The sequence below is a fragment of the Manduca sexta genome, chromosome 3, assembly GCF_014839805.1.
Source record: "Manduca sexta isolate Smith_Timp_Sample1 chromosome 3, JHU_Msex_v1.0, whole genome shotgun sequence".
Taxonomy (NCBI): domain Eukaryota; kingdom Metazoa; phylum Arthropoda; class Insecta; order Lepidoptera; family Sphingidae; genus Manduca; species Manduca sexta.
In genome coordinates this window covers 544,565-563,753 of record NC_051117.1, presented here as the reverse complement: position 1 = coordinate 563,753, position 19,189 = coordinate 544,565, and the positions used below count along the sequence as shown (strand labels likewise).

The 19,189-nt window shown below is 36.7% G+C and overlaps 1 protein-coding gene across 3 annotated transcripts in view; it reads right to left on the bottom strand.

Annotated features, from left to right (window-relative positions):
- The window catches only part of LOC115450223, a 616,159-nt gene that overhangs the window by 392,505 nt on the left and 204,465 nt on the right, over positions 1-19,189 (bottom strand). For 2 of the 3 annotated variants that reach the window (XM_037439735.1, XM_037439739.1), the window contains exon 2: positions 7,151-7,365. In XM_037439735.1, coding sequence (XP_037295632.1) covers positions 7,151-7,316 — 166 coding nt within the window. In that variant the 5' untranslated portion in view covers positions 7,317-7,365. Of the gene's footprint in view, positions 1-7,150; positions 7,366-10,181; positions 10,434-19,189 lie in introns of those variants that run through there. The other variant, XM_037439738.1, reaches the window with a different exon arrangement.

Sequence of the window (19,189 nt, the reverse complement as noted above, 5' to 3'; positions counted from 1 at the left end):
AGCATGGCTTCTACCAGGCCCCGACGCGAGAGGTCTCCGCCACCGATGGCCGTTGAGAGAACACGGCGGGGCTCAGCCCAAGCTGGGCACACCTCCACCGTATGCTCCACCGTGTCCTCCGGCCGATCCGCACAGTAAAACACGCGGGCGTATCCTCCACCCGGATCCGATACAGGTACCTGCCGAAGCAGCCGTGACCGGTCAGTACCTGCGTCGTCCGGAATGAGAGGACGCCGTGACGTCTCGTCAGCCACACCTCGAAGAGGGACTTACCGCCGCTATCGTGGCGTGCCCAGCCAAGGGTTGCGACAGTCGTTGTCGCCATTCCGCCATGAGGTTCTGCCGGAGCTCCGTCCGCCGCGCGGCAATTTGTCGCGGTAGCGGAGCTACGCCCCGGCTATGCGCCTCCCCGCGCCACACATATAGTGACGCAAGGACCTTCGCCTCGAGACCCCATGGCGGTAGTCCGGCAAGGAGGCCCGCCGCCTCGCAGGAGATCGTGCGGTATCCCCGTATCAGCCGTATGGCCATCGCTCTTTGTGGCGCGTTCAGAAAGCGGCCTTGCCGCCGCGCCACAGCTGCGGACCATACGGGGGCACCGTACAGGGCCATGGACCGCACGACTCCTGCGTAGAGCCGCCGGCAGGGAGCATTTGGCCCCCCCAGGTTTGGCAAAAGAATGTACAGCCATCAAGTACTTTCCAAACACATTATAGACAGTCAACAACCCCAAAGTAGAAAAAGGGGAAACAGTCCCGCTCATATCGTGAACCCCACGACCGCCTCAGCATTACCATCTTTCCCGTTCCCACGACAGATTGAAAGAAAACACTCATAAGATCGGACCGCGCCTGATTCGAACCAGTTCCGTTGGGATAACAAACCGTGTTTTCGATTAGATAATTGGTTTGTTACAATAAAAACGAAAATCGTCCGTTTTTATATCAAACTAAATTAAAACATCTGGATTAACATTTTTCTATGATGAAATTTGAAATAAATTTTTCTTTAGAAAAAATAAATTTCTCTCTATTTTAATTCTCATTTTTCTTCATAGTGATGGCCATTAAGAGTATATTTTGTAATGCTGTTAAGATTTTTAGCCACTATTAAAATTAGTTTTCATGTTATTTTTGTTATTTTATAGAGATCATTGTAATTTTTCTGTATAATATCAATTAACAAAGCATTTTTGCTTTCTAAGGTCGTCCGAATTACTATAATATTTTGCTGAATAAATACTAGTTGCCATAGAAACACGGCTAGTTGGAAAAAGCTTCATTTTTTATTTATTTAGGTAAAAAACAGCACAAGTTTATAACTTGTGAATTAAATACAATAATTTTTACACCAGCCAAACAGTATTTAAAAATATTTTTTCAAAAGTTAGGAGAGCTTTTTCAAGACTAGATTAAATAAAATTACACCCGATTTGCTTACAAAAAAAAGAAAAGAAATACCAGTATCCTTCCTGACAAGCGCTTTATATCCACTATGAACAAATCAATGAGATAGTAACGATATATAACATGCCAAACTTTTCACCATGTGTACGAAATCGCTAGGCAATAAATTACAAAAATGTACCCATTACCTAGCAAATACACATTGCAAACCAAAAAACGCAAAAAACCACTCATCCACGGAGCCCGTTAAAATTAAAACCATAATCACTACACACGGCCACTAAAAAACAAAAGCTAATCCCCGCTAAAATTCCGCGCATAAACCGAGCGTGCCGTGATCCGAGCCCGTTAAATTGGTCCGACGTGAAACTTTAAAAGAGCCAAAAGGTTTCCAAACAATGCCGGCCGATGCCGGGCGATGCCGCGCGGTGCCGGGGCGGTAGTCTGGCATAATTCGCAAGTTATTCGTACGCGGGCCGCTAACTATTCCGGCGCGGTGCGGAGTTACAGCGGACTACACACGGACGGAACGGTTAGAAAGCTATGTTTTGGTACCATTTTTATATCATAGTTGGATGTTTTGTTTTTGATGTAAGTACTCTTACTCTATGGTGTAGCGATTGATACAGTAGATAAGTAATTAGAAATTCGTAATCAAATCACTTGCATCTTCGTTTCTACTTTTATGGTAGGTCAGACTTGGCAAACGACTCAAATCATATACACAACCTAAAACCAATAATATACAACCAGAGAAATCCTAGATCAATCTATCGCCTTCAACATCGGCACCACAAAAAATCTACACCTATTAAAAACAAAGTCCCCTTTTCTGTCTGTCTGTATGTTATCGATTTTCTCAAAATTTACTGAACGGATTTTTATGAAATTTGGTATGGAAATACTTTACTTTCTATCCCGTTAAAAAAGCAGGACTTTTTATCCCGGAAAACTCTTTCACGCGGGCGAAGCCGCGAGCAAAACCTAGTAGATATAAAACTAAACCCAACAAGCTCTTCTACCTTCGTACCCCTACACCACCACACCTGGATTACTAGACGTAACTTCAAATAACCCATTATACATCTATCCCGTCCTTGGCGCTGCGTTAACAAGACGATTCACTGAGCCGGCAATGTAAGCCTTGCAAATGGATATTGCAAGTGAGATTTACATGTAAAACGGTAGTTCTCCGTTCGTATCGCACGGTAGGAAGTTATGCAGATGTCTACTATGGTAATGAAATAGTCTGACTTATCGCGCTTTCGGTTTCTTTCGGCGTATTTGTTTGTGATGTGTTTAAAATATAGAGTATATTATGTTTAGATTCTTGGCTTATTTTGGTACCTGGTATATACATTATAAGTACTTATAATAAGTAGTAATGTTAGTAGAAGGAGTCGAAAGTACCTGTTTTCAATCTACAGTCTTAATAAATATCAGTATTGTTCTACACAATATCTTGTAAACTTATACATAATTTGCACCCTTAGAACTAAAGTGACCTAACCCAAAATTTATATATTTTATGATTTTATTAAAAAACGACCTTCCAAAGCATGCTTTATAGCTCTATGACCAGAAAATTATAGAAATAAACAAAGATTCTCACATTTGACGACCGCCCAATTCACTGCCAGTTTTCAAATCTTTTTTTCGTTTCCCACAATTCGTTTTTTTTTTGTTAAGGCACCTTACTTCTGAGTGTGCAATATACACACCAGTAATTGGTATAAAAGTTAATTTTCTAGCACCTTCAAGAAATATCCGTGCCGCACTCAGAAACTTCCTTTAACTTTCATGATTATTATCTTTTTTAACCGACATCATTTATTTATTATTTCTCCAAAAGGTGAATCAAAAATACTGTGAATAATTTTTTTTTATATTTTTCAGGAGTTTTTTAGAAATATTAGGATCTCAAAAAAGGATTATAAAACAGCCTATTGCTCATTAAAGATAATGAGTTCCCTTAGTACCTACTGTGGTTCCTCTCTAAATATTAAAATCCTAATTTTTACCAGTATTAATAACACAAGTATTTACATGTTAATTAATTCTATTCCCTAGACAGAGAATCAAATTACAACCATAATAGCCCTAAAAAAACTCGCCTGCACATCCATCCACCCTTTATCAAGCCGTCCCGCGCGACATCCGCAGTAAATCTCCCCAGACGCGGAAGAAAAGAAAAAATAGCTGACTAATTCATAGCAATCACTCTTCAGTGATAAAAGGCTTTGTTGCCACATTATAGAGTCGACATTCGCGTACTCACCAAATTAGCCTATGAAAAATTTGAACTTTTCGATTTCATGTAATCAGGGTCGAATTAGGGGACAATAAATGACGCATGGAAAGTAAAGGATTTTAGTTGGCTGTAAATAAATTCTTAAAGCAGACAGTCTCCGCTTTGAGGACCGTCCGCACACACAATACGAAAAGACTTTTTTGTGTTATTTTGATTTTTGTGCTATGTAAACTTATCATTTCGCTGTTTTAAAACTGTTGGGGGTACTCCAAGCTAACAATTCGAAAACTAAAATTGATCCTAACACTCTCGTGCCCCAAAAATTCCAGCTCAATCCGACCCTGTCTCACGTTGGGCAAATGAAACTTTCTCAATTTTACACCGAAGAAAAACCGACGTAAAAGGGACAGACCATTTTCAATAAAAAACTAAATTATAGTGTACACTAATTTATTTCTTTACGCGTTCTCCATTCAACTAGCCGTTGAAAATTCATTCGAATGTCCCATTTTTACGGCCATTGTACTAGTAATGATGTATAAAAAAATTAAACACCCGTGTTCGAAGTATAATAACTACAGAAATCAGTGGAGTGTGTATAATTATAAAAAAAGTTTTTTGATAGCTTTTGTATTTAAGTTTTTATCTGTAAATCTGTTTGTTTATATCTTTTTGTCTTATTTTGTTGAATCAGTATAGTTTTAAACTTCTAACTTATGCTTCTTCCTCTAAATTGGGTAAAGGGAATAACTATCAGAGACTATTTGGAGGAATACCAGGTAAAGTTTCTCGTTCCGGGAATCAATGCGGAGTACAGCGAGTATCACAGGCGGGTATGGTTCTTGCAATTATTTTGCTACTGTTTGAGTTTTCCTGGGACTTGCTATCGAGTGACCGAATTACCATCTCGTCATATAAAATTACAGCCGTTTTCAATAAACGATCATAATAAACCAATCAAAATAACTCATTTGAAAGCATGTCAAAAAAAAACTTTGTTCTGATTCATTTTAGATCGAAAAAAGCTATTGGAAACGTTGATTGAAAAGGCAGTTAGATACTAACTTTAGAAGAACACTGCACTTACTGTCAATTCTAGCGTCACACTGCCTTAGCTAGATAAAACTGTTCCTGAACACAGTAACTGCGATCTCCTCTCATAAAAGACTACACGACAAAATCTTCAAACCTTAACACTTTTACTTAAACAATCTTGTACTTTATAAGTATAGGATTAACTCTCAATTTTCAAAAACCCGGGTCATCTGTAAGTGTACACCGGGACATCGACTTTCGGCAGCGCCACCTGAAGGCGGTAATTGCAAGAGTTCCTTAATTAATAAAGGCCTTCAAACTTTTAAAACTTTGTAGATTTTGAGTGAAGCGTCCATCGGCTGCTTGGGCACAGTTGAAACGTGAGTAGAAGTTTAAATTTTTACAAAGTAGAAATACACCTACATACTTATTATGAAATTGTAGATTGACTGTTTCATTAAATATTTTAGTTAGCCATAGTTTTGTCTAATTTTGAGGCGAATACAACTTCGTAATTGAAAGATGTGAGTATTTATAATAATTCATAACGATTATGTTGTATGACGCATCTAGCTCATCTTTAACGGCGAAAGAAAACATCGTGAGAAAATCTGCATACCTGAGAAGTTCTCTATAGGAATTTTGCGGGTATATGAAATCTACCAATCCACACTAGGCCAGCGTGGTCGACTAAGGCCTAACCCCTCTCAGTAGTAGAGGTGGTGCCCAGTAGTACAATAGTATATCATACAGGACTGATATTATTAGTAACATTTAGTAACTTAAAAAAAAATAGTCAAGTGGCAGTCACTGAATTCACGAATCTACCCTACTGTTATACCGCAACTAGCACAAATTCTAAACGAGATTTCAACAACTCTTTGTAATGACACGAGTCAAAAAGTTTTTGAGTAATTAAACGATGTCGCTCTGCGTACACCGCTCGCCGTCAATTAACGACATACTTTTATAGTTCTTTTTAACAAGAAAACCTCTGTTATATACTAGTTTGAAATATAGGCTTGTTAGTTAGCCTCGTTAGTGTTTAAATTGCGGTTTTTTTGCAGTTTATATCCTAGAAAAAATAGTTCATAAAGATTTTTTTAAAATATCATTAGGTGTTTTTTTATATCCTTTCAAACATTTACGCATTATTAGGCCACTCTTGCTTCTAGTAAACTGTACTATTACTACTTTATAAAAATATGAACCATTTATCATTAGGTGTTTTTATATCCCTCTAGGATATATATCCCTAAAGGATAATCTTACTTGAAACAAGAGTGGGCTAATAATGCGAAAATATTCATAAATGTTCAAAATTATATTAAAATTAAACGCAGATAATAATTACGATGCTTACATAAAACTAATCTGTATTGTGTTCAATAAAATCCTGCCGAACCGATTTACATTACAAAACAGATAGACAATGACTGACCCATTATCCTCCTTATATTTGACCCGGAAAATACAGTGGTACTTTTATCCCGGGAAAATTCACTAGCGAAGCCGCGAACTACACCTAGTTACTGATACATAACCCACTAGCTCAATTATTGGACTACTTTACAAAACTTACTCCTGAAACAAACTTGACAAGTCGTTCGCAATCCATTACAAACTCCAAAACAGATATCACCAGTGTATCCCGGTGTTCCATTTAAAAACCTTATTCCTGTAATTCCGCCAAAATTAACGCCAGAACGAGCTGAATGGGTAATCTTCCTTTAATCTGTGCCTAATAAGGACTCACAATAGATTAGTGTCAAGTGTCTGTAGCGGGCTTTCAAAACGTCTAGTTTTATCTGCGACGCAATAATGGCTTTAGTTTAATGAAGATTTAGTATAAAAGAACAAATGTTGTCGCGAATAACGTGCGGGCCTTTTGATTTGCGAAATGATCTCTGAGTGTTATAAAGGGTTGCGAGTTGTGTTTTTGTTTCTTATTATTCAGAAGGAATATTGTGTGAAAGAAAGATTTTTTTGATGATTGCATTAACCAACGAATATACGTTTTATTTAATTATAAAGAAAATTATGTCAAATTGCAAACCACACCGTATGATGTTATTCCATTTTATATTCTATACGACCTCAAATTCCATAAAAATCAAATGTGTTTTTAAGGACCTTAAGAATATTGTGAGACTAGACTAAACCAATGTCACTAATATGACAAGCAATTTGTAGAATACGCTATAGAGGACAAGTGGCATGAATAAAATCTACTAGACAATGACTACTTGCTTGTTTAGTCATTATAATATTATAATTTTAGAATTATCCATTCAGAAACTACCGCGCAAATGATATTATGCTCTTCCAAAACTACTCTTTCACCCCACTTTTCCCTTTAATTATTTATTTGAACAGCCAACAAAACATACACTTATCATAGTTATTAGTTACATTTCAGTAAGTAATTGCTGCAGTGCTGTTTAATTATAAAACTCACCTCCATCCTCGGGTATGTTGAGCAGTTTCTTGGCTCCAGGACTGGGCCCGCGCACGGCGGACAGCGCGCGCTGCAGAGTTTCGCTCATCGGCTTACCCACACACTCCCCGAGCACGCACACAAGCACAACACACTGCACCACACTGACACGCCGGTGATGACCCATCGCGAATGATGATCGAAGGACTGAGCTACATCCTCGCGGCACGAGACATCTGAAACAACGGATTTTATGTTAATAATCATCGTATTGGCCGTAGAATGTCTACTGCAAAACGTGGAAAGGAAGCTATCTGCATTCAGCGACTTTCAACGATCTTTTTTCATTGCACCTGATGGTAACTGAAATGGGGTCCAATAGAATGTGGACTGATGAGAGATGATTACCCTTCGGCAGTCGACAAAATTATGCCGGACTGTTGGAACTGTATATAAAAAGGCTTATCCCGGAACGCAACACACTTTCGTGGGCCACTATGGCCTATGGCCACGGGTTTTAACACCTCGTGTACAGTGGTCGCTATCCGGGCGTATATAAAATATATTCTACAATTAAATTATGTGACAAAAACGTCACTTGAATGTTGAGATACCGTGGGGAAGGTAACACCGGAATGTCTATTTTTGCCGCTAAGCGTCACTGCCAATACAGTTGTATTTCGCCTCTAAAAATTGTTACCAATGTTTCGTAATAAGCATTATTTGACCTACGATCTTATGTTATTATAAACACAGTGCAAATTCTAATGGTGTTACTGTTAAGCATGTCGGTCACCACCAGACGAGCTTGCCCCGCCATTCGCATAAACAACCTTAACCTCACCCATTATAACACCTTTTCCATCACCATTCGGGAGCTGTCCCTATCAATCACCACTAACAAACATCGGCGGTGGTCCGCAGCAAGAGCAATTAAGACGCGCACATAAAGTCGCCTCGTAAACGTCTACTCGCCTTAATTACTGTGTTGTACAATTAATTCTGTGACCGGGGACAAGGCACCCAGTTTCCTATTAAAATTATATCCACTGATTACGTTTTCTCTATGTATCTATTTTGGAGGATTTGTTTTGTAATTGAATGCCTTGGTCGCGTTGTTGAAGTGGGTGTGCGGTACTGTAGCAGTGTTGAGAGTCTGTGGTTCCTGCAAATGTCAGGTAGACTTATCAGCTGTCAAGTGTGTCATAAATAAAAGAGTTACTAAAAATAACCGTGTCACTACAGGTACGAAACCGCTAAGGTCCCTGGTTCGAATCCCGGGGCGGGGAAAGTGATGTTAGATTTTTCGCTGGTTTTTGTCTCTGAAGGGATAGGCAATGCGACTAGGGCACCTACTTTTTCCCATGTATGTTCCGACCCATGATACGATATTGAGAAAAACCCAACTCATTATTCCAGACCAATATAACTTCGCCACCGAGATAGTCTCAGTAAGAGTCCAGTTGCAGTAAGACCAATAGACACTCTGTTAATTGAAAATATATTCTCTTAAATAATATTTTATTTTAGTCCTCTGGTTTTTCATCTTAAAAATATTTTATTTAAGCCGTCATTTTTTTTCATTAATTTAACTAACATTTTCTACGTCTGTCAACAATATTTATTTAAGGACCCCCAACGAAGATTACACGACATATAATAAAAATAATGTTGCACAATTTTCACTTTATTACATGACTTCTGAATTATCGCTTGCTTTAACGGTGAAGGAAAACATCGTGAGGAAATCTGCATATCTGAAAGGTTCTCTATAGGAATTTCGAGGGTATGTGAAGTCTACCAATCCGCACTAGGCCAGCGTGGTGGACTAAGGCATAATCCCTATCAGTAGTAGAGGAGGCTACGTGCCCAGCAGTGGGACAGTATATATAATACAGGGCTGATATTATTATTATTATTATTTCAAGACCAGACCTGCGCAGTATGACACTGAATCATCGCTATAAATTCGTTTTATTTGTTAATAAATACAGATATAAAAGTCGTTAAACCTATTTAAAACCAGACGTTTCGCCAAAAGTCGGATTATCAGTTTTGGCTGAGAATTTTTAGCAGGTGATGTCTTTAGTTTTGTTACGCAGTTTACGTCACAGAAATGACTATTTGTGTCGCCAAGCTTCATTGTGCATGCACTGTTGAATTCCGGTATGAAATTTCTGTGATACTGAGGACTTTGAGTATATACATACTACATGTTACCGCACTGTCTGTCTGTCGAAGGAACATCGTGCAATCATAATTGTAATTCGTTTCATAGAAATAAACGTTTTGCACTGCAAATTATGACACTTATCAATAATTATCTTTATCAGGACGACGAGCACTGCAAAGCCACGCAATGCTTTCTAATCCAGAATTGGACAGGTGTTTTTTTACTACTTGATAAGGAAACGAGCTATTCGCTTGCCTTTTGGTAAGCCAAGATTGTATAAACAGGAGCAAGAACATTTCAACTTGTAATTACGAAGCAAGGGTGGTCTCTGAGATCGTCACAATAAAATGAAATAAATAAATCGATAAATAATAATGAATACTAAATGAGTCCAACAATGCTCACTACTTCCTTATATATTTCAGATAATTTCAACGGAATATGACACATAGTGTGTTATAAATGTTGCATTTAACTTGATATTGGAAAGGGAAGAAGCACAGAACGTTTTGAAAATCGTCTGGCCCCATTATAACGCAGGTGAATGCGCTCTATTCTAAAATGTTTGGTCGACTTGTCCTTTTGACAGTACCAATATCAGGTAGTAGGTACAACGGAGTCTATTCAGAATGCCTTATTTAAATAGCAAACAGAAAGTTAAAATAAAATTGAATCGGCATATATTGTAAATAAGACATTATTTTGCTTATTTACTACACACAAATAATTATTAGATCGTTTCAAATATGGAACCTAAGGTTTAAAACAAAACTTTTTAATACTGCCAGTATTATGGTCAATAATTTCTTTTACTAGGTTTTACGTTGGTTGTGGATAATGACTTGAAAGATTGTACGCTATAGTCATTCAAAAACATACCTTATAATAAAATCATAAATCCAAAAATCCAAGACCAATCCGAGACGAGCAATCCAATAATAGACACACAACAACACTTGTTTGAAACAGAACACTGACACTGGCCACTAAAACTTTTACGAACACCTGACAGTCATAGACAATATTCGATATATTTTTAATAATGGAACACTACGACTTTTAGACACTTGACGACTAGACAATGCCGTACACTTTTAAATAAAGAACACCCGTTTACAAACCACAATTAAAAATAAAACAAACGAATGATGGAATCATCGTCACGCGCCGGACGAAACTAACCTAAAAATTTCCGAACGTACGTTCCAAACATAAAAATTTGACCGCCAATAAACGCTCATTTCACAGAGACATGAACTTGTATAAATATTTACAGCTAATAAATGAACTGCAATCAATTATGAACTCTATAACTGTGTAATAAGGGTGGTAAAAGATTGTTATAATAGTAAGTTTAAATTTGTAAAACGCATAGGCAGGGAGCACACTCGTCTTTGTGTACCGTTTTCTACCTGCAGCCGATCCCTTTTTTCTAGAGGCATGTGTGGGAAGAACTACATTATTCTATGAAGCTTATTTTATATCTTATTGCATTGCGTTAAAGATAATATTCGTTTAATAAATAATTTTCGGTGGCAAAGCGATCGTGGTCATTTATTGCAAACGATCCATCGTTATCTTTCTACACAATTTTAAGAAAATGCATCAATAGATAGTGACGAAGAACAGTTGGCTACAACATTCCAAAGACCTTTCTGTTTATTTCATTCTATATTTTTAAAGTAAGTAACTACAAAAACGTACAAATAAAATCCCCCACAACATAGTAGTGTGCTCAAGTTTTTTGCTGGCATATTTCCATTTATAAAGTTTATTATGCCATTGTAAAAAGCAAAGGTAACTGAAATATACAGCCATAATTCATTTTACTCTGATGTTCAAAAATTAAAAAAAATATCTCTTAATTATCCCACATTCTATAAACATCATTAAATTAAAATGTTTAAGTTTGTTACGACAGGAGTAATAAAAACTGTCTGCCGAGTCTAAAATAGTAGTTAATTACAGGAATCATGTCATCACATCATGATACCAAGTAATTGGAGACTCTTAAAATAAGTCTCACAATTAATGTGCACTGTCCATCTCATTTATTAATTAATTTATCTAAAGTAAGCCGCGATGGCGTAGCGCATCGGATTGCTGAGACTGAGGTATGGGGTTCGGTCGGGGAGGTTATTTTTACTAAAGAGATATTTAGATCATGTTCAGCCTGCGTGTTAATGTTAATGCTTTCTAAAATCTTCACAAACTTTACAAGAAATTGATCTGATGTCAGGTCACAACCTAACTCATCTAAATTCATGAGCATAATGATATTACGGCCATCATAGTAAGGAATAAATATTAGAAATGGGCTAGAAATATTTTGATGATCTCAACATTGGAAACACAACAGAAAATCTCTATATGCGAGACCTCGGTACAGTTTTGGCTCAAACATCACATTGACTATTCATCATCAACCTATAACAGCTGGCAAACAACTTGATTACACATCGGCGAAGAGAAATATTCTGAAAGGTAACCTGACACAATATATAGATACTAATATGCATAAATGTGGTGCAAATAGTTCTACTAATAAGATTTTACATAAATTAAGAAAGGGAAGGTAGGAATCGGGTTATATGGACTGCCATACAGCGTGTTGAAAGATTTTTTAAAGTTTGATTTTAAGTGTAACTACATTAACCCAATTCTTTCAAAGTAACTACAAGCGGACTAACAAAGTAACTAAAAGAGAAGTAACTATGAGGAGGACATAGTGTGCTAAGATGTTTGCCAACCATTATACAGTATTTTAAAACCACATATCGGTTATTGATCAGATCTCCAGAGCTTCACTAATTTAATAAAATACGTGCCACAGTCCATCCTTACAAGATTTGCACCGAGGACATTCCACGTACACCATTTTAATACAAAATCCACTAATTTATCGCACAGCACTTCGTTCCTTCCACCAATAATGTAACACGGGCCAAGTTTAATAGACTGAGTTATCCGAGCTCGGTGCTACCCGTGATACTGCAGTTTTACCACCAGCCAACTTTGTAAGGTCATTTTGGTTAATTTGTTGCCCTCGCGGGGACGTCCGGGTCTTTTTATATTTGCGGAACGGAATTTTGTGAATTGTTGACGGTGTTATATGTGGATGGCTTTTGGTGGCGTGTTTGCTGTTAGTGTTATCAGATGAAAGTTCTAAAAGTCTCGTTCTATTGAGCTTCCGCTATGTCATTGTGAACCCGATTTGACATCCGAATATTGCGGGAATGATTTGGAGTATTAGTTCTGAATTCTGATCGCATAATAATAGACTACAAATACTCTATTGTATCCGTTTTAACAGAGAAATAAAGTTGATACAATTTACGTAAAGCTATGGTGTTTAATGAGCGGGCTTAAGGCAACCTATAATAATTATCTAAGGCTGTTAATAACATAAATAAGAAGTATAAGAAGCTGAGGGCTAACCTTTAACGATAGAGAGGCATTTGAAGAAGAATACCATAATATTGAATTGCCTCTTCAAAATCTACGTCTTACGTAACTATGTTAAGTTTCTGAATCCGAAACAAATTTCCATTAATCCATTGTCGTTCTTTATTTGCATAACCTACTGGACACAATATCAATTTATATCCCACTCTACCGTTTACGACAAAAACATCTCAATACAATTCAATCATCATCAAATCCACCCGCTCTCCGTAAACACTTATCAATTCAATTATTCCAAGTTCAGTTGCCTAATCAACCGCTTATATATATGCAGTTTACAGACCCCCCACCACCCCCCATTTGACAGTCAAATCTACACATTTACACATTTGCATATGTAGATGTTTGTCGGCCACTCGAAAAAGCTACTTCTTAAATGGTGCTGTTTGTCAGTGGTAAACATGGGCGGGTGTTACACCGTTGCGTTCCCGATAGAAATATTTGCAAAAGTTTTACGTGAAAGATGGCTGAAATTATAGCAACTATAGTTAAATGAGTTATGTTTACGCGAATGTTAGATATCGATATTAAACTTGTTTTTGGATTTTATAGCGGGTTTTATATTATTATTTTCCGACGTGTCGAAGAGTTTGCACCACAATCTCTGAAAAGCCTTCAAAACGTCAGGAGAAAATTAAAATCTAAAAAACCGCAATTAAATCCGAAAATTAGTTTTATTTCGAAAACTATAGAAAATTCAAAATTAATCGCAATGGTTATAATCCTAAGATAGAAATTGGTCTGTTACCTCTTGAACCGTGATAATAGTAGACTTGCATTTTGATGTTACTCTACGCCAGCTTATCCCAGGACGCGATTTATCGGAGTCACTCGTAAGTTTTAAAACGATCGATTTGCGTATAATTCAAAGTTTTGAATTATGTTATGACTGTTCATGTACACGCATAATTGTCACCATTAGGAGACTTTTAATCATTTTAAGACGCTAATGAAAATTGAAAAATATACTGCATAACCTCAAAATGTTTCTAGACTATTCTACAGGGTATTCTTACGACGCAGCGTTAGCCCAAAGAGATGACAATCGGGCACCTCTCACCGTTCAAGAATATAAAATAAAACATGTATCAGGGAGGGGGTGACCTCGTATCAAATAACGGAACCTTGCCCTCCGTCACTGCTTCTTTGAACTACAATAATATTTAACAATAAATAAAATAATAATAATGTCAATCATTTTTACAATATAAAAAAGAAATGTACCAGATACCAATTACACGTCGGTGTTAAGATTACAAACAGGCACTAGTACAGTGAAACGTTCGCGATTCCGTCTTAGCGCTGTTGTCTCCAACCTGTTTCAATAGTTCATTGTCCGAAATCAAGTGTTGTGAAAACAGTAGAATTTCTGTGTTCCTGTAATTAAATAGTATAGAAGATATAAAATGGTCATGTGCAACAATATTTAAATATCACATTTAAAAGCCATTTGTTTATAGTTACTGAAATTATAGAACATAATTTGCCAAGGACTATCAATAATATGTTATTTGTACTTAATTACTTTAATCATAAAATATTTACACCACTATGAATCCGCAAGCAAAATCTACTAGCCACTATAAAACGTCAAAGAATTCGGCTTCAGTACCTATACTACAGTCACAAATACAGCACAATGTCGGACACAGCAAACCGTATCGACAATAAATCCAGACTAACAAATTGAGTGCCACACAAGAAACACCACGTGATTAACGAACGAACCGTCTTGTAACCACGTGTTTTCAACTATAGATCAGTTAGACGCGGCTTCAGCACATGAGCTTAATTTGTCGCCTAAACTTAGTTCGCTCCTAGTACAGCAGACAAATTAGATAACATTGTACATTGATTATGGATAGATAAATTGGATGCGCTCAAATAAATAAATGCTTTATCTGTTGGTGAAGAAAGTCGCACTTATGTTACTTATCCTACAGCATCAGGTGCAATGGGATAACTGCCGTCTCCGTAAAAAAAAACACTTGTTATAAGAATATTTATAATTAGGAAATTACATTTATCAGTTATGTTACTACAGAAATTTGAAATTCAGGATAAAGTTAATAAAAAAAATACAAGCTATATGATATGCTATAGCAACGTATATAGCTAGCTACATTTACATTCAAATACTCCACCGCGCAGTAGTGTGCTCATTGTTGGCGGGCCATAAAAAAAACTTATGTATCTATGCCTGCAGACTTGTATACAACGAGCAACACACACATCACTAATTTATTTCCAAAGTGGTAGAGGTGCAGTTAGGGCACCTACTTTTCGTAGTGTGTTCCGTCCCATGACGTGATAGGGGGCGAGCCTATCGCCATGTCACGCACAAATTCCAGATTCCGATCCAATGATCCAAGTTGATAATAAGCATAAAAACCCAAAGATCCCTTTGAACCCAAGATCTCAAAGCGGTGGCACCACGCAACAGAACTACGCCACCGACGCAGTCTCAGAATACGATATATCTATCACCTAATCTAATTACATATCGAGTGATTTATCACCGACTGTCCAATTTAGTCAACAAGTGAGGTACATCCATTGTCTGTATATCGAAGCAACAACACGTACTAATGAAACTACTTGCTTAACTGAATAACAAATTTGTCCAGTGACATCATTATTACAGTCTCCTTAGTGACGTCATGAAAATAATATGCTATACAATATTGATGTGTATTAAGATGTTTAAAAATAAAAGTTTATAAATATTCTAAATTTAAATGGAAGTGGGCTAGACATGTCGCACTGAAAGATAAATCGTGGTGCATACATCTGCTTGAGTGGAAGCCGCATGGAAGACCACAAATGCTCTGAAAAGAATACATGAAGAAGGTCGCCAGTATGAACTGCATGAAAGAGATTTAAATTAAACTAATTTTCCGGGAGAAAAATAAAATACAAAATCCCGAGATAGAATCCGGAAAATTAGTTTAATTACAATGTCTAACATTCGCGTAAACATAAGAAATCATTATGCATGAATGAGCTCAATGCTGCAACGAATGGCAGATGTTAAGGGAGACCTGTATCGAAGAGGTTGAAAAAAGTTAATGAAGAAGAAGATTGTTCCTAGTTATGATGGTAAGTACTAACTGGCCATAAACGGCAGCAACATTCCCATAAACATTGAATTATAAAACAAAACACATGGCTCTCTTCGTATAGAAAGAAAGAAGTTTATTGTTGGAACAAAGATAAAAAAATAACAACAAAAAATCCTACATAACATAAAAAATTCATGCACCAATAATGGGCCTCCCATTTATTATATAATATATCTGATATCGTTAAATAAGCTGCCGAAAAATCTAACCAAAACCTCAAACAGAATATAACACGAAACGCCCCATCTATACCCGCAACACTGTTTTAGTAATTCAACGTCTTCGAGTGGTTTATTTATTCCTTAAACACACACAAATTTGCATTCAACACCTAAACTCAATTAGGCTTTTAATGGTTAACGCATTCTGCTAATATTTAGACATCACTCGAGTCTCGGGGAGATCTAATTAAAATTATACAGTTACAGATTTACTTGTACTTGGTGCGAGCGAAGCTTACATTCTAGAAATTTAACAGTAAAGAATAATATGATGGTGTAATTAAGTTTCTTATGTTCTTTTATATTAAATTGGGATTTTGCAATAAGCTTAATGTGTGTGAAAAGCATGGTGGTGGGTTATGTTTTTTTTTTAATAATGTTTTTCTAGTGCATATTATATTATAAAAATGTTAGCTTTCCCCACTCCTCCAAATAAACTTTGACTGTGCCTTTAATAACCCTTCGTTCGTGTAATTTTCGTAATAAGGGGTAGAATTTTTTTCTTCACTTATAAAACATAGAAAAAAGTGCTAATTTTAAATATGTATGAAACTTAATGTGTCAAAAAAATGTCGCATAAGTCAATTAGTCTTTCAACCATCGACATATACATAGATACTTGCCTTTGTGTTAATCCAGGATATAATAAACTAAATCAATCATTTTATTTTTGTAAATAAAAATATTCGTAAAAACACAAAATTGTTCAGCCATAAAAAAATTGTATAGCTACTTATATGGGTGACTGAACATACTAGATGACTTAAACCATGGCTTTGCAAAACATGACCAAAACAATTAACTTTCTCACACGGTGAACCCATAGTCTTCCAGTTAAGTTAACATCGAGTTGTTAGTTACGCGGCGCGGTTTGAACTTGCCGTTAACTCGCAGTTTAACCTACCTCCAAGTTCGGCGGTTAACTTAGCAACTATGCCCTTCTGCTGTACTGGCGATGCACTTTTGTTATAACAAGTTTTAAATTTAACTATTGCAAAGTTGATCGCGAGGGTTTAAAGTAATTAGCTTAGCGAGATTCACTCTTTCCTATTTTCCTTGGGAAATTTATTTTATAAACTAGCTTTTGCTCGTGGCTCCGCCTACGTGTAAAAGTTTTTCCGGGATAGAAATTCCCCTTTATATTTCCTCAAGATAAAATGGAGTCTATACTTTAAGTGAGACCTTGCTGCAATAGCGAAAGAGCATGAAATTCCATGCAGTAGTTTTTACGTGATGTATGTACAAACATGCAGACAAATAAAAATTCTAAATACTTGTGGCTTCTGTTGCAGTAATAAAGACTCTCGTATAAGTTTTACTTCAATATCTATAATGTACACACATCGGCCTGTTACAATTTTATTAAATATAAAGATATACAGGCCAAGATTTAAATAGCTTTGCACCAAACTAACTAAAATGTCAAACTGTGGTAAGTACCATTGCTTCTGAAAACCGAAGAGATATAACAGATGAGTTTTATAATTTTGGTTAGGTAGACAAGCCACCCAATAAAAACTTTCTCCCTACCACTCACAACATCTCCTCTTACAACTTAACTCAACAAAATCCAGCACAATGGATCAACGAAAGAAATACCATTCCACTGCTTCATCGTACTTCAAAAACCCACAACCCACATTCACCCTTTTCTTTATCCACAAACACTAAACCCCACTGGATATTAACAAATCCATAACGTGATGGTGTCAAATCAGAATTCCGTGGACCCGTCGGGTCGGACATGTCTCTTGAATATTTATCGGCGGACGACGCAGCTGCTCCAATCGGAATGTGACCGATTCTGTTATTTTAATCCCCGTAGACGGTCAGTGGGATCGTGTTTGGAAGGAGTGGGGAATAAATTTGGGCCCGGTTAGAATATTTTTGTTGACGAGTTATTAATATTTCGTTGTTGAAAAGTAAAAGTTTTAGTGACATAAACAATTTTCTGATGTCACAAATCTATAATCTTCAAACATACAAAAGTACATTTCTCAAAAATTTATAGCACTACTGCGTCGCCCTGAGACATCAGATGTTAAGTCTTGTGACCCTCAAGAATTGCTTAGTACGCAGAATAGCAATAGAATAGGATATAAAATAAAATGTTATTAATGTCTTATGTCGTGCACACTAATACAGAACATCAAGTTCCATCACCAGAACCTGGTAAGTTTACAAAGCGAGAATTTAATTCACTACCAAGAGAAGTAGCAACAGCAAACAATAGAAAAATATGGTAATATACCATGTCATAAACACCATCATCTCCCATCACCAAAACCTCGTTCGAGGAGTTTACATCCATCCAAGTGTTGCAGATAACAGAAATTGAATTACTGCTCGGTAGCCGCCAATCTTACAGCAATATTTCACACTATCACAGTACACAGTAAATTAATTTTGCCATACCCAATTTAATATGATTTACCGTTGATACGACTATGAACTTCGGACCGGCCCCTAGTTGACCTCTCCGGTGATATATGTTGTCCACTGACCCTGGGGATGTTTGCTTCTAAAGTATTATGTTTGAACTAGTTTGGATTTGGTTATCTCGGGCAGAATTGATGGAACATGATGATACATGCTTACGAATGTTTTGACTTGAAACTTTGTTGCTACTTTAACCAATCTCACTCGTATTGAGAGTCAAAAAGCATTTGGCTCAATTTTGACCAGCCACTGCGCATGGTCAAAAGATAAGCAAAACGTTGATGATTCAGTTCGACTCGTAAGAAATACTCATTTCATAATTAACTGCAAATAAAAATAAAATTCCTAAAGTAAAAGATCTGACATTCCGATGCTCCAAAAATTCCTGAGAAACGACACGCAATGAATCACTGCCACCCACGCATACCTTAGTCCAACAAACTAATTCACTTGCACTATAATAATTATTTTACCGCACGCGCTATTCACTACATGAAATGCGACTTAAAAAGAATATGTTTGCAATAATTACACATACATTACCAGCTACACTTGCAAATATATCACGCTATTGTTTAACGACGCGGCAATCTTTATCACTTTAGGTTAAGGCACTTTTTCGCGTGCTTCAACATCCATT